The sequence below is a fragment of the Nipponia nippon genome, unplaced genomic scaffold, assembly GCF_047370975.1.
Source record: "Nipponia nippon isolate SJK-2023a ecotype South Korea unplaced genomic scaffold, ASM4737097v1 scaffold_5, whole genome shotgun sequence".
Lineage (NCBI taxonomy): Eukaryota > Metazoa > Chordata > Aves > Pelecaniformes > Threskiornithidae > Nipponia > Nipponia nippon.
The window spans coordinates 20,499,717-20,516,817 of record NW_028262369.1 but is presented as its reverse complement, the minus strand read 5'-3'; the positions used below and the strand labels follow the sequence as shown (position 1 = coordinate 20,516,817).

General features: G+C 36.7%; 1 protein-coding gene across 4 annotated transcripts in view; it reads left to right on the top strand.

The window, feature by feature from the left end:
* Positions 1-17,101, top strand: part of LOC104009232 (serine/threonine-protein kinase TNNI3K) — a 107,515-nt gene that overhangs the window by 8,017 nt on the left and 82,397 nt on the right. For 2 of the 4 annotated variants that reach the window (XM_087733109.1, XM_009461189.2), the window contains exons 1-4: positions 6,654-6,777; positions 7,416-7,524; positions 12,405-12,490; positions 14,014-14,111. In XM_087733109.1, coding sequence (XP_087589235.1) covers positions 6,738-6,777; positions 7,416-7,524; positions 12,405-12,490; positions 14,014-14,111 — 333 coding nt within the window. In that variant the 5' untranslated portion in view covers positions 6,654-6,737. Of the gene's footprint in view, positions 1-6,653; positions 6,889-7,415; positions 7,525-12,404; positions 12,491-14,013; positions 14,112-17,101 lie in introns of those variants that run through there. The other 2 variants (XM_087733110.1, XM_087733111.1) reach the window with 2 other exon arrangements.

The window sequence follows — 17,101 nt, the reverse complement described above, 5'->3', positions numbered from 1 at the left end:
TCCTTTTATAGTTAATATTTTGTATCAAATTTTAGGAAGTGGATTTTGGTCAATATTAGCCATAGGTAATGTCAGCAGACTTAATGAATTTATTGCACAGGTATTGAAATATCTGGATTTGTAATATTTTTCATTTGTAAACTACAATCAAGTTTAATGTAATATTTTATTAAAAACATTAAAAATTATATTTTATTTAATACAGAGCTCTATTAATTATTTTCCCATATGTTTTTATATCATATAGGGTTATGTGTGTGCATGTACACACACACATTATATAAATTCATTCTTGGACTCCACACTTAGAAATAAACACTTTTATATATAAGCTTCCACTAACTTCCATTGAGCCACAGGAAGCACATGTTTGCCCATTAAATTTCTAGTCCATCTGTAATCCTTCGTGGTCTTTCTTACTATCAATAAAATTATCATTGTGAAGCATGATATTAGAAAGTTTATGGAAATATTCAAAGCAAATGGACCGTGCCATTGAGAAGGTTAGTGCATGAAGATTGGTAATGGTATTGGCAATCCAGGCATCCATCTGTCAAAGGCTGGCGGAATTTAAAAATTAAAATACACATCCATTGCACTTCAATGAATTCTGTTGAAAGGATTTGGTAGACATGAGGCATATTTTTCTGCAGGTTTTTTTGTGAGTTTTAAATGCTGAAATGTGGCTTTACCCTGTCAAGCTACAGAAAGTAGCTAGTTTTGTTGATTTTCCTGTATCAGTTCAGAATAAAATCTGTAAACCTGGAATGAATACCCCATTTGATTGAAGTCACTAGGAGTTTTGGTTTTGATGTAAGCAGGGCCCAGGATTTTGCCCCGGTGAGCATGTTGAGGGAGTAAAGGTTTCTAGAGTCCACCAGGGATAAGAATATCTGAAGTGAAGAAGACCAAGAGCTGCAGAGCTCTTGAGTATCCTGACAGCAAGTGTCAGTGTGCAACCTTGCACACACCTGCCAAACCTTTGCTAATCTACCGCACCTTGCTGTGCAGCTTGTTGAGTTCTCTTGGGCATTGGGTGAGCAGGGGATCAGTAAGCAAAGAAAGCACTGGAGCTGCAGAGCACAGAAGTAGTTGCAGGGAGAACAGTTACTCTGTGGTGGATGTAATATGTCATTTTTGAGTTAACTTGATATTTCTGTCAACAGAAGGAGAGAGAGAGAGAAAGAGAGAGGAGATGACAGATAAGCGAGTATTTGTATGTATCCTTGATGACACATTTGAAAAATAATGTCTTTATTTAGGCATGACATAACTCTTTGGTGTAGGTATTGCAGCTATTTATGAAGTGTGTATTTTTTAACTATAACAAATTCTAGTGCGTACAACAAGGGCTCTCTTGTAGTGTGATCAAATCTTATGAAAATCAAAAGGACTTCAGACTGGACACTTCCTGACTACAAAAATCTAAGTTTGATATACACAATATGTGCATGTATTTTATTCGTATTGCATTTTACAAACTTCAGCTAAACTTTCTTTTTCACAATCTGCTGTTAAGGTAGATGACAACAATTGTCTTATGCAACCAGCTGGGATAAACTTGTCCCAAGGAAACTGAGAGACCTGTGCAAGGCCACACAGTAAAATTTAACAGCAAGATAATAGTAATTATGAGGTTGCTGGTTTCTAGTATCAGATTCTGAAAACAAGACCATTATGGCATCCTGGTCCACGATTTTCCTCCAGTCTGAGTAATAAAGGATGCAACGCTGAAAATGACAGTCAGGTAGGACCTTCTAAGAACAGGAGGCATCTCCTGAAATTTGGAGTTTGATTTTGATTAAGACTTACTGAGTTTCCTAGATGGATGCAGTTTTTGTACAGGCCTTTAGATTATTGCCTGGCTCCGTCTATCCTGAAACGCAGCTCAGGCTGGTACAGTCTCAAATAAAACCAAGATGAGTGTTTAATGATTTTATTCATGTCAGCTTTCTTTATTTAATTAGTTTTGCTGTGTAGTGCAATAATAGGGCTCATAATGAACATCATCTTAATGATTTCCCTGAATGCCTTGAAAGCATGCTATAATGAACAGAGATTTAGCCATACTGTATATATTACACTATGAAATTTGAGAGAGGAGGATTATTTCAGTAACCTTTTAGGCAGGAAATTGAAATCTGAGAAATTGGGCACTTAAAAAAGAACACAAGGGAAGGCAGCTGAAATAAACACGAGCAGCTGAAAGATATCTGTGCCAGAAGGATTTGGGGAACTGACGAAAGAAAGTGAGTTCCAACAATCATTTGGATCTGTGTAGAAATATTCTTGCCTTGGACAGGGAGATTGTCTGTACTAGAGCTCAGTGGTTCCAGCCTCTTCTTGTTCCTAAATCTCTAATGCAACAGCTTCATTTTCTTCTCTCTGCACATGTGGAAGATTAATACCTGTGCAAATGTCACTGTAGTATTGTGAGAACAAAAATAGCAGTACTATTCTTCTGTACACTTCTGTTAATCCACTGCCACAGAGAAGCTATTGTAAACACCTGTTTCATTATATGGGCTACAGAGTTTCTTGTACTTTGTTTTCATAAAAATACATTTTCTTTTAACGTCCTTTTCATTTTCTGTGACATATCTGAATGTCACCAGAATTACAACGAAATGTATAGGAGCAACTTACAGGCTCTCGAAGTAAATTATAGATATGGATATGTTCTAATTAATTTGAAATAAAGATCATTTCAAAAGACTTAATCCTGTAACGGCTCCTGGTGAAGGACATTTAAAACCAGAAATGGGAAAAGGATTTTTCACATTTCTCTTGTAAGATTGGACATGACAGCTGCACGTTCCAAACATAAAATTGCAAGAAACCTTCTAAAAAATTAATCAAAGAAATCTGTGGAGCTCAGCATTATGTAAACATTACATCTGAAGATTTTACTCACTGAAAAACATTGCTCTTGACATTTTAGTGCTACTTGTATAGATGTTAATTAGAACTGGCCTAACATAGTGGTCAGTGCAGTTATCCCTTCCTTCTCTGTTTGCAAATGGTCTGAAAACAGGCTCTGCAATTATTATTGATTTTTGTTTTTTTTTTTCCCTCCTAGTTTCAATTATTCTGCAACTGCTTCACATAGCCTATGATGTGAATGCTTCAAGAATTCACCTGAAAGTTGCCTTCATGGTGAACAAAGCTGTTGCATTGACTTTGCTGACTGACCAGATTATCCTCCTGTGCTGTAGTTTCCAATGGTCTTTCCTGAGTGTCCATATGAATGAAACTTCACCCACACAAATGTTTGCAAAAAGTGAATAAAAATATGGTATAGAAACTGATTGCTTCCTCTTGATGTATTTCCATAAAGTAGATGGTACTAGAATATAAATGATATGCAAGGCATTTACTTCTTTTAAAGCAAATAATTTTATCTCTATCTTGTCACAGAAATTTAATGGTCTTACTTTATACAGCTGTTGTATTAAAAGGCATTTTCTGTGCAGAAGTAAACAGAACATTTCTTGGGGTTTGGAGTCTGTCCTGGTCCTGTTTCTGTCATAGTTTGCTTGGTCTGGGTGGTAGAAAAGTCTTGTTCTTCAGGCCACAGGGAGTGCCAAAACCTATTTTGTCAATTCCAGATTTTTTTGCCTGGCATTTCACTCCTTGCTGTGAGTCATTGCCCCTCACCTTACCTCTGCTGGAGTGTCCCACTTCTTCAACCGGTTTTCCACTAAGCTTGTCACTGCCCTTAGAGCTGCTGGATCCCACCTCCGGTTAGTCACAGTACGGGAGCCTCACCTCACCTCTCCTCCCGTCACTGTGCCTCACCGCACCGCGCTGCACCTCTCCTCACCTCAGGGTGCCGCACCTCCTCCTGTCACTGTGCCCCACCTCGCTGCTCAGCACCTCTTCCCCCGTCACTGTGCCTCATTGCACTGCACCTTGCCTCATACCATCTCAACGCACCTCTTCTCACCTCACTTTGTCTCACCAGGCCTCTCCTCACCTCGTCTTGTCTCACCACTCCTCACCTCGCTGCTCTGTGCCTCGCCTCTACTCACGGCACCTCTCCTCAGCTTGCAGCACCTCACTTCAGTACTCTTGTGCCTCATCTCAGCACACCTCACCTTGCCACTCTTCACCTCACCTTTCTGCTCCTTGCTTCACCTCGCGTCACATCGCCTCTCCTTTAGCTGCGGTTGAAAGCCTTTTCCCTCCTTTCCTTTCGGCAGGCAGCGCCACACCAGCTGAGCTGTTCCAGGTGACGGGTGCTGGTGCAGCTTCCTTCCCGCTCCACAGCCATGCAGCTGGCGCAGGAGTCGTGGAGCAGAGGGCATAATGCAGCGCTGCATGCACACGCGTGGTGCAGAGGAGAAGGCCGAGTCTCACATGCCCGAGAACTGATAGAACTGAGATCGCCAACATCCGCAGCAGAGGCTTCGTAAATGCTGCAGGAGTGCAAATACTTGCACAAGTGCTATACTGCCATGGCAGCCATGACAGCCGCTGAGGCACCCTGTGTCAAAGGTGGGAACCTCCGGCCAGTCCAGCTGCAGGCCTTCCTTTCTTTCAGAGCAGCTCCTAAAAGCATGGGCTATGAAGAAAAAGGCTGATCTAGCTTATTTGACAATCAATCAAAGGTAAAAATCCTAATATGATTAACATTCTGCTGCATGAATGGATCAGAAAATGTTCAGAAAGCTCCACTGCTGTGAAAAGACAAAATGGGTCCACTGCTGAGTTCCTGCCATAGTCCAGGCTGCCAAGGGCGATACGGGCTGAAGCAAACATGTCCTGGCAGACCTTTTTACCCCAGCACTCTAGTGGGTGGGAGAGATGGCCAAACCACTTGTCTTTGGCTGTACAGCCACGGCTGCATTTTAGACATTCGAAGAAAAACAGCACTAAGCCAATAAAAGCAGTGGGAGAGGAGATACCCGTCTCAATGCTGCTTTTCCAGCTCTTCCAGTTGCTTGGCAACTAGCTATGGAGGATCAGTTACAAGGTTGGTGCCTTTCTGCAAATATTTGGTTGAATATCACAGGGCATATTATCAAAGCAGTTCAAAGTGTTCTGAAACACATCCTTGGTTTTATGTGTAAATCAGTGCAAATAGATGGATGAGCTCGTGCTGTGTCAGGAACTATCAGAGGAGTGCAAGTTTGTTTACAATGGGATGCAGCATGTTGAAGATTTTATATATGTGTATTATATTTACATATCTTCTTGCCTGAAATCCTTAACTGAGAAAACTAAGCACTTCTTATACACAGAACAGCTGCCAAGCTCAATCAACACACTTTAAATATATAAAAGTATATATAAAATATATAAATATATATGTGTATATACTTATACACATATAAGTATACGTATACCAAATAAATAAAAGAAAAATAATAAAAGGAGGAAAAGAGACACATACAGAAACCAGCTTGAATCCCATAATTGGCTGGAACAATATGTGTAAAGTAGTTCCATTTGATAGAAAACACAGGGAAATGGATATGAAAAGGGTAGACAATAGATAAGGAGATCTGTGCTAACCAGATTACTGAGGAAGTTCAGTTTGTGTGAGTGAAAAGCAGTGTTATTTTGCTATTAAGCGGTCTTTCACTCTTCTTAAGCACAGGCTCTTACAGGAATGCATCTGTGCACACAGTCCAGATTAATTTTGTCGTGGTTTGTTTGCACGTATGTGCACACACAGAGCCCAGTTTGCTCAGTGCACCCTTCCAGCTAGCCAGATCATGGAGGTTTTACTACATTGCTGTGGCACTGCATCCAAGATAAAATACTAACAAACAGGACAAATTAGATTGAGCACAGGATTTAGTTACATAACTACGTAGATCCTGGTCCTTAGCTGTCTTGTACATGATCTGCTTGGAATACGAACAAAGCAGCTTGATTGTGTCCTCATTCATTTCTGGAGAAATTCTACCAAAGCAGGAGCAGCAGCAAAATGACCTCAAGAGTCTCCTCCCTTTATTGTAAGTCTGTAAGTTGTGACCAGCCCGGCTTCCTCCAGCTCACATCCTTCATTAGCAGTCTGATTGCTGGTTTAGCCAGCTGAGTTGCTGCTGCCTGTTGGTGCAAGGAGGGTGAATCTCTGTGGTGGTTCGGTATGTGCTCACAGAAGAACACAAAGTAAATGTACTGAACTCCTAACCGCCAGCTCATTTCCTAGTCTAATTCAGTGAGACTTCCTTGGCATAACAACATGTACAAATATTACCAAACCACAAAACATCTGTACTCTCTGATACGACACAACTTGCACTTCATAACTAAAATACCCAGGTGGTCCAAACCCATCCTGTATGTTAGGAAACATTTTAGTGTTATGAGCTGAGATCATCTCTGGCCTCTCCAAACTGGGGACCCCCAGCACTCCTTGGGGATCCTGAAATTATGCTTGGGATTCAGCTTCTTGTATTCCTTTTTCTCTACAAAACTGGTAGCAAGCTGCCAAATTACCTGCTTCCCACCAGTTTTAGGTATTCAACAGATGAAAACAAATGTTTCTGTTGAAACAGACAGTAGATTTTTAAGCAAGCTGATTAGGTACCTTTATTATTTTTTTACAGTTGACAGCACAGATTGTTTTGCTCCGTATCATTGTTGCATGACATTCCATTTGGCACAGGGTTTATTTTTAGCCAGAGACTATCAAAAGCATTTTTCAGTAGGACTGTCACTGCTCTTGAACAAGGAATCATATTACTGCAAGAACTTTGCTGAAACAAAGAAGATATATTGGACAAATGGGAAATTATAAATCTAGACCAACCCAAACTTGCACTGGTAATTAATGTTGCTTTTTTAAATGCAATATATCATACATCCATCTACAAGAAGCAAATGATATTTCAGGAAATAACTCATGGCTAATTTACTCTTGAGTTCAAGGATAAGGTATTGTATTGTTCTTGGTTTACAAGAAGAATGGCTTAACCCAAATCACATATATAGTCTGTAAAAGAAGACAGAAAGCTAGTAAACTAATTTTTTTTTGTGCAATCGTATAAGATCATATTAACTTAGATTATTATGTTGATTTAACTTGTACTTCATTAGAAAAACCTTTAAACTTCCAACCTTTTTATGCTGTGTGTCTATGTTAACATTTAGGAAGTAAGAACTATCAAATGCAATCTAAGGTTTAAGTTTTCTTTTGTTCAATTTGAAAATATTTCTGATAAGGATTCATATGTATTAGTTGTCTATTAAATCAGTATATATGTGTCTGTATTGGTTGCAACAATGACAGTTTAATAGCTGTAATATTTTAAACTTTCATACTTTAATAGAAAAATATATGAAACAGTGTACAATTGAGTGTTTAACAATCAAGTGTTTTGATTACTGGGATATTATGATTTGAGTTCCTGTTTTTTATGCATTTTGAAGTGTTTTACGAATCAGGGTTTTTTTGTTGTTAGATGAATGGAAGAAGAAAGTTAGTGAATCATATGCTATAATCATAGAACGATTAGAAGATGACCTGGAAATCAAAGAAAAGGAGCTGGCGGAACTAAAGCATGTTTTTAGGTAAAATGTTCTGGAAACCTGTTTATGAATTTCTTTCAAATGAGTATTTGCTATTAAACAGTATTTTCAGTTTCACATGTTTTCTCATGGAAGGAGTTTCTCACCTATGGAATGCATGCTCTTTAATGTCTATTTTTGGGAATATGTCATCACAGTTCTGGGCCAGAGTCCCACAGCATAGTGCCAAAATTAGTGGCTGTTAATTACTAGTGCCAATATTTTATAACAAACGCCTACATGCTTTTGTAAATGAATTAGCTTTAATGGGAAGTCTAATTTTGTTGTGTACTTTTCAGCTTTGCTAACGTACTTCTTCAGACAGGAATATTGCTGAAGTAATGAATTTTAAACAAACACAAAAGCAGATTATCTTCTGAAAGTGGATTTCAGATTCATGATTGTAATCAGTTTCTCAGGACAACACATGCTAACAATCAAGTTCACCCAACCAAGTAACATACTTACATGTTCATTATCTGAAAAGCTCAAACAGAGAAAACACACAGCTCATTGACTGTGAATAAGTTAAGAAAATGATCAGGTAAATAATTTCGACACCAAAACCGCTTGAAAAAATAGGGGATTCTATTCAGAAATAAATCACAAGCTCAAAAAAGCCAAACTGGTCATATAAATTATTCATCATGCTCACTTTCAGCTAGTATAATTATCACTGTTTGAGCCTGTTAAGTTAAAGACAACATTGGGCTTTCACTGCAATGTGCTGACCACTTTGGCCATGATCCAGTATGGTACTTCTAAGAGCTATTAGTGCAATGATTTCCTAAAAAGACCACCCTAAAAATAAAAAGTCAGAATTTCATTTCCCTGAAACATGCAATTATGTCTTCAGAAAAGAATTAGGAGGACACCTAGATAAAACTCGGCCCTGAGTGTAGTCATTTGAGCTACTTTTCACTTTCAATATAGGCCTTTTAATCACAGCTTTTAATATATAAAACTTTCCTTGCAATATTTTCTTACAAAAACATTAACATTTTCCCAGTTTATAAGAACTCAAATCATATTAAAATTGAATATCATTAAGAAAACAAACTGAAACTTTTTAATATTAGTTTTCAAACTGGGAGAAGAGGAAAATTTAAGTATATAGCGAAAATGGTAAAACCTGGATTCTTAACCACATATTAAGTGCTAGGAATATGAATTTTTAATGTAATTCTAAAGACAAAAATTGAAGACATGAAATTGAAATTGAGACATGACTTTACAGCACGATAATATTCTGTGATTTTGAGACTTGCAGAATTCATCCTTCAAACAAAGCAATCCATTCCACCTTGCAGTCACCACAGTGCATCAATACATACCGTGTGTACATCCATGCATACCCAACACGTTACAGCAAAGACAAGTTAACTAAAAGGACTTGCTTCCCAGAACCTGGAATTTATTTTTTCCTCAATTGCCCCTGAAGGAAAACCTGAAGAATAGATGAGCCTTATATCACTATCATTAATCACAGTATGTCAGAGAAGAATTGCACAAAGATAAAACATATTTGAAGAATGAGATTTTATTTTTACTGAGCAAAACATTTTCCACATTAGTAAAGTGGAAGTGGTAGCTGAAGGGCTGTCAACAAACAAAGGTAAATGTGACTATAATATGTGAAAAAAAATGTTCTATACAGAAGCAGTTTACATTTAGGACACAAAAAAATGAGCTTCCTTAACACATGATACCCATCTTCTAAAGAATGCATATGAAAATCTAGACTGATGTAAGAATTAATCTCACTGAGGCACACAGTTTTGGCAAAATAAGTCCAGTTTTTGCATTTATAAATAAATGCTATGCTCTATTTTTATCAGGCCCATATCCTTTTCAAATCATGCACTGTTCCTGAACATTATAAAACACTCAGTATTGACATCAGGAAGTCAGAGTTTTCCATCAGAGTGGTCTTTTGAATAGGAAAAGTATTTTCCAAAAAGCCAATTTTTATGAGAAAAAAATTGTCAAAATTTCTCACAAGAAAAATATTTAAATTTTGCATATTTAATGTTTAATTTCAATTCATTTAATTTGAGTTAGAATCACTAAATTATTTACTTACCAGCACAATACTTTGTACATCTGTAATCACACCGCCATTTTCTTCCGTGGACGGACATTCCTGGAGACGCACTCCTCCTGTACTGCAATATGGGTGCTCCTCATTCTGCCTAGTCTCTAAGTGATTGCAATGGTCATGGCACTGGATGCCTCAGCATGGAGGAGATGCCGTCCTGAAGCCTACCCTCCAAAGAACACAATGAGAGCACAAACCACAGTTTCTGTGTGTTATAATGTGTCACTTTGCAATTTGATAGCTCTCAAACCACTCCACTAAACTGGAAAAGCAACTAACTTCCAAATTCTGGAAGTTAGAATGGTTTCTTTCAGACTAAAACCCAGAAAAATGCAGTGGTTTAACACTTCCAAATTATTTTTGTCACACTTCATGAAAAAGAATATGAAAACACAGTTTTTATTCCTGGTTTAGAATGATAACTCACATTGAACAACCAGAACTTCTTTTAGGATAGACTTAACTAAGAGAACAGAAGTAAAGACAAGTCTCTGGCTTTGTCTGCATTTTAAATTCTATTTAAAGAATAAATTAGTGAAATATTTATTGAAAGAAGAGGCCTAAGTGTCACCTTGCTTAACAGAGGTCATCTTCCTAAGGGGAACTTTGCATAGTTTTATATTTTTAAAAGAGAGCGAAGTATTAAAGCCTTATTTTTAACTGTAACCATGTTAAATATGTTTAACAGTGCTACTCAGTCAGAGTGGATTTATAGATATACAAATATAAGTGTTCTGCTAAACCATGATCATTGTTATATTGATAATGAATGGAAAAAAAACTAAACTTCTCTCTACAGACCCAAATCGGCATTCTCCACAAAAATATTAATTGCTATGTGTATTTAATTTTCACCAAATGTAATTACTTAGAATGTTTGATGGAGCACTAACAAGTCAGTCTTTGCTAAAGGAAACCCATGAGACTCGATGACAAAAGCTCAAATGTTCAAGTATGGTAATCATTCAACAATCTGTAAGTAAAAATAGAATTTTCATTTTCCTTCACACTTTTCAGAATCTCTCTTCACTGTTTAAAAAATACATGTGACACTTCAGGCATTCAGGAGGTTTTCAAGTAAAGCTACAATGCATATTTAGATAGGACTTACAACCAGAGGTGGGTATAGCTCTAGCTATGGAGAGGTCACTGCTCTCTCATAATATAATGAGCATTAACTATGTGAAATAAAGATGTCCAGTTGCATTGTGCACAGTCTTATACAAAGATATTGTTCATGTTTCTTTGTAAAACTAGAAGCATCTTTAGGTTACTATCTATTCCCTTTACTCCAAGTTTTTCTAGCTTTATTTTATGAAATACTTTATTTTTGAGCTTTGACAAATGTTATATGACAGGAAAAGGAGAATGGAAATTAATGAATTATAATATTACATAGGTTGTAGCATTTTTATGTATGTTCTTTTTTTTTTGCTAAAAAAGAACAGAGCATCAAATACAAATGCTGAATGTCTTTTAATGAGTTAGACTTGGTATGGATGCTATTTAAGAGTTATTACGTTAGAAATGTATTAATAATAATCACTTAATTTTAATTATTCGTTTCATCCTTGTGTGGCCTAGAAAGCACCATTAAATCATTAAGCTATACAAAAATGTAACACTGTACCAAAAATGTGGAAGAAAATTAAACATTAAATTGAGCTTCATTTTGTCAATGTCACAATATGTAATGACATTTAGTTGTCTGAGAATTTTAAGTGCAAACATGCCTTTCCTTAGTAGGATGTGAGTACAAACTGTAATATTTTAATTGTTTATATCAAAACCAGAAATAGAAGTTAATGGGAAGTCAAAATGAGGATCTATAAATTATTTTAAAATTCCATAAATTATTTTAAAATTCTGTTTAAAATATATCACATTCCAGTGCAATAAAACTAAGCAGAAAAACAGTGCTATAAAATTATACTAGTCTGCTGAACATTGAGGGGTCCATGTTCCTTCTGATGCCTTAAAGTAACTGTCAGTAATGGGTGTTTCAAGCAAAGGTGAGAGTCCCATCCTGGCACCGCTGCTCCTCTGCCTTGCTCCAGCCCCTCCTGTCCTGTCCTCTCAGGTCTCGGACACCCACAGATCTTCTTAGGACTTAGTGTACCATTAGAACTGCAAATCCTCAGCCAGAAATGTAACTTTTAGAAAGACTACTTCATTCCTCAAAATGCTTTAGAAACATTTTTCCTTTAATCATTGCCATTTTTTTGTCTGAGCTTTGCTTACCTTCCTTCTGTGTATGTGCTTCTGTAGTGTTTTCATATAAATGTTTCCATGTATTGATTGTGTAGAGTTTCTATGATCTCATTTGGGGAACATCATAAACTCACTTTCTGAAAGGATTTTTCTGGTTATTCTTTTGACTTGGCTTGTTTGCTTCTAGTTCTGCGCATGTCCTGCTCATCATTTTAGAACAAATATATAGATTTTTAAAATATTTCTCAGTTATTATTGCATGAATAAAGAAACTGGTTTTGTATGGATTGTTTATATTTCTAAAGAGTCTTTCCTCTTTTTTTCTCTAATTTAGCTGAATTTAGAATGTATATACTGTGACTGAATAGCAGGATTGTTCAGAAAACAATAAATCTGGACTACTCACTTGATATCAGTAAAGTATTTCTAAATTTACAAAGTGTAAACTGGTATAGATTTAGCCCTGTGTCTCAAAAAAAAATTTATTGAGATTTCTCTTTTAATTTTTTTCCAAATGAAAGAAACTGTGCTAAAGGATGAAAACAGTAATCATCTGTAAAATGTCTTTTTTCAGCTCTGATGAAGCCTTCTGCAAAGTAAATTTAAATTACCGCACAGAAAATGGGCTTTCTCTTCTTCATTTATGTTGCATATGTGGGGGTATGTATTTGAAATATGATATTCTTTAAACATTTTATTTACATGGCTACTGATTTGTTCTGTCTAATAGCTATCAGGAAGATTGTATTTTCAGTGAATTTCTTTCTGTGTTGTCCTTGTTGACAGTTGGATAAGTAAGCGTTACTCTAAACTCTATTGTCAAGGGGGTTGAATCCAGTTACATTGAACCCCATTACGGCTGATTCTTCAGTCCAAGAAATGTTTTGGTTGATAATGTAGCATATTTTGCTACAGGTGTTCAACTAATTCAAAATTACTTTCTATATGCAGTATTTAATCAATCCATACTCATCTAGTCTTCCTCTACTTTTCCATATTCAGTACATGGTATAGACTTCAGGCTAGGGAGGTAGTTTTAGCAATACTTTGCCATACATACAACATCTATTTTTCTAGTATAATAAAAATGCCTGTATTTTATTTCATGGTGATTATAAGAAGAATAACTCAAATGCTTCAGTGAAAAATATCAGCTGATAGGATTTTTGCAGATAGCAAATCAGAGTATGCAAGAAGAGTGCAAGATGTCTTCTGGGATGTTCATAGAAACACACTGATGGTGAAATTTTCCACTCTGATCCACATTGCTGCTCTGTTATCCACATAATGAGTCATTAGTTCATGCACACACTTTGCACTTGTTATACAATTTTCAGCAGAAATTGGCTGAGAGAAGCAAAGAGAATTTTACCCTACAGTTTCATGTATAAATGATTTGCTCAGTCTTAGTTAGATGCTATCATGAAGGAGGACCTGCACTGCTGAAAACCAAGTGGATCTTTACTTTTAATTTCAGAGAGTGCAAGATCATATCCAAAGATGGTATCAGTACCTGGTAACATTAGAGCAATTGGCGGGATTGCTGAGAGGAAGTTTAAGCAAACATACAATGTTAATTAATTAGGTACGGTACTTGGAGGAGGGAGAGAAGCTATTAGATCCGACATTGTCCTTGATTACTGTCATAAGTATTCAGAAGGCAGCTACATTTTTTGAGATCATCACTGTGCATCAGAAAGGTAAGGATAAAGCTGCTTGCCCATGCTGACATTGATTAGCATCCCTCAAAATGACTGTCCGTGTAATAATGTTGACTAGAGAGGGAGAGCAGTGCTTCCATTCTGAAAGGGCAAAGGAGTTAAGTGTCTGAGAAACCAGAGATTCTGGAAGCATCTGCTAGTTTATGGATTTCTTTGCAGCATGGTCTGGATATTAAAAGAGGACTTTGCTTCTTTAGAAGTTCAACTATACTTAACAAATCGTTATTAAAGTGTGAACAAACAGTGAGCCAGTACATGGCCAGATCTGCAACTGTCCCAGCGGATAAAGACATGGTGCCTAATTCCATTTTGAGGTTTCATGAAATATATTTTATGACTTGCTTCAGGTCAGCAGATGAGCTACCTATTATTTCTCCGCTTTCAAACTCACACAGAAGTTTCTTACTTCATCTGCACGTTCTTTTCTGTAAATGACTTTGCTTTCCAATTTTCTTTCTAAAGGCAACAAATCACATATTAGAACTCTTATGCTGAAAGGATTGCGCCCATCCAGATTAACAAGAAATGGATTTACAGCTCTGCACTTGGCAGCTTATAAGGTAAATTATTTTGAATAGAATTGATGAAAAGAAATCAGAACTGAGTAGCTTATTTGTCTGAACTATCTAGTTGAAATCTCTAGTTGCTACTTCTGTTGAAAATATAAATTTCACATTTACAGTGCATAGGAAAATGACCTATAAAGAGCACAGGAAATCAGCATGTGCTTTTGCAATATCATCCATGAGGATATGATATTGCTTTGGAAATATTGATTAAATCATGCAATGCAACTCAAGATAGAGGAATGTTATTTTATTATTATAGCTATTAATAGAAACAATCTCAAATGACTTTATTTTACAATTTCTTTCTTTTTTGCTTCTTTTTCGTTGTTCCTCCTCAAGTTCCACATTCACCTTCAATATTAATTTTCTTCACTATTATATTTATATTTTAAGACTCAACAATAACAGTAACAAGGAATAAAGTGAACAAAGATAGCATTTTCTTAAAGATTTGTTATGGTTCTTATTTGGAGATGAAGCATCTTAGAAACTTAATCCATGTATAGGCTAGCCCCAAAAGCACTTCTCTTTTTAGAGGGAACTCGGATCAAATTTAGGAATTTATATTCTAGACTGTAATGTTCAACCCTTATATGTCCCATAGGTGCCACAAGGTCCTAACAGCCTCTATTTCTTCTGCAAAGCTCTCTTTGCAGACACCATTCTGATTTGCTGCATGTTCAAAGCTGATAGAAGGTTAAGTAGGTTGACACCTCTGTGCCACTCTTGATCCATAAATGGTGTTCCTCACTCTGTTGCAAGAGGACACAGATGTGGTAGATGGTCTTTAATCCAAATACCCAATTCCAAATGCAGCAGGAATCGTCACAGTCACAGTTATTCTCCTCAAAAAGCTCACCTTCTATTAGGTAATAATCTGATAATTGGAATATTTGTCCAGAGAGAAGACCAAAGTCTCTCTTGGAGAGAATTAAAACTCATATTGCCAATCAGCAAGCTATGGCTGTCCTGGAGTGAGCATGCAATCAGCTTTCCCGCGGAAAAGAATGGGAGGGTCATTAGAACAGGGAGAGTGAAGGGAAAGCCTAATATAGGTTGAGTAATGACAATATTGCCTGGGACACGTGGCATATGGTCATGAGTATTATTTGTGTGAGGAAGACACTGAACCGCCAATGTAGCAATGTTTTAGCTATTGTAAAGGGGGGTAGGAGTGAAAAGAAAGAAGAGATGCAAGCAGCAACTTTTGTGATTTTGTCTGAAGGTGGGAGGAAAGACACCCTCCTATTTCCAATGCTTGCTATGGACAAGCTAAGCCAATTTCTGTTCCAAATGCTGGATTTCATGAATCCCATCACTGGAACTCTGAACGTGCCCCAGGTGTGTGTAGAGAGGTGGTCATTAAACAGGCTGAAGACTCAATCATGGAGCTGGATACCTGAAAGTTATGATATGCTGTGGATGCCATGGATGCCTTATGCTCTGCATCTCCAAGGCTTAACTCTGTATATTTACACCTTAAGCTACATTCCTCTCCCAGTTAATATAATATGAGCACTTGCTATATCTTGCATTATGTCTTGGAATTCCTGTGTTTGTTAGTTTGATTTTACAACCACTGGTACCAACTAGCTATGCAAGCTATAAAATGATGACAATAATCAAATCTTATACATCATGGGATGAAGCGATGGTTTACAGCAATCATAAAATAAACTTTTTCCCATGTGCAATGTTACATAATTAGCCAATTGCCTTAGAAAGAATTTCCCAGCCTTTCTTTAATGTCAATCTCAGGGAATGGCTTCCAATTAATAATTTAGCTGAACATAAAAATTTCTTTGTTTAAATGGACTTTTATAATGTATTTCTAGGATGTTTTCATTACTTGAGAATAGTTTTCATTTTCCTATCAAATCTTGTTTTGCCTGTTTTCCCTGCACTGTAAAGTTGATAAATCTCTTGCATCCACTTAGGCAAAATCTATATCAGCAACTTACTTAATCACTCAACTGATGTGATACAACATCCAATATATTTTTCAGGTTGCACAAAGATAAGCAAACTAGTGTGAATTTTGGGATCTAAAACAAAATGCAGTATAACATTTCTCCCATAAGTGACATTTTAAGACTTTAAGATTTACCATGAGTTACCCAATGACAGCTTTTCTTGTATTATAGTTCTTTTCTAAGTGAAATACAAAGGAGCCTAGAGAGACCTCAGAAACAATAAAGCAATATCTATTGAGACAGGGCAAGTCTTGTGAAACTCCTTGACCTCTTCTTATGTATAATCTGAATATTTTGTGGCATTTCATAACAGTTAAACAGAACTAGGAAAACTGGACCAAGTCACTAATTAGAACAGAACATTTCTAGATAATTCAAACTCAGCCTTTCTTCCCAGGCTGCTTAATGTCCGATCCATTATGCAACCAAGTACCATGTTTCATGATGTAAAACTATTTGATAGGAAACGTGGTATAAACTTTTACTGTCCATTATCATCAAAGATAAATTCCTAATATTTCCTGGAAATAGGAAAACCATTTCAGTATGAACAAATGTTATGCTTTCACAGACACATTTTGATTGCTGCTTCTCTGGCATTGATTCATTCTTGCCCTTCCTTTAGTGTCTGCTTCAAAGAGGTAGAGAAGGAAGTTTGGAGCTTTTAACATCTCTTTTGCTCCTGTGCTGTGTGTATTTCTTCTTAGGAAACAATAAAAATGAATGGGGAAGGCTCATCTCTGGGCTGGATGATGATGGAAGGCAGATCCCCAAGAAGTGAAAATTATAATAGCTGTAGTTGGTGCAGTTAGAACAAGTGATGGTGGGAAGGATAGCCTAGTTTCTCCTGCAAGTTCTGCCACTGTCCCCAAACAAATAATTTCACTTCTCTGTGTTTAACTTCACTATTTGTAAAGGAGGATTTATTAACAGTCGTATAGCCTGGGCATTACAACTCTTAACATGTTTCTCAAGTTTATTTTTATTGCTATCATTTGATAGTGCCCA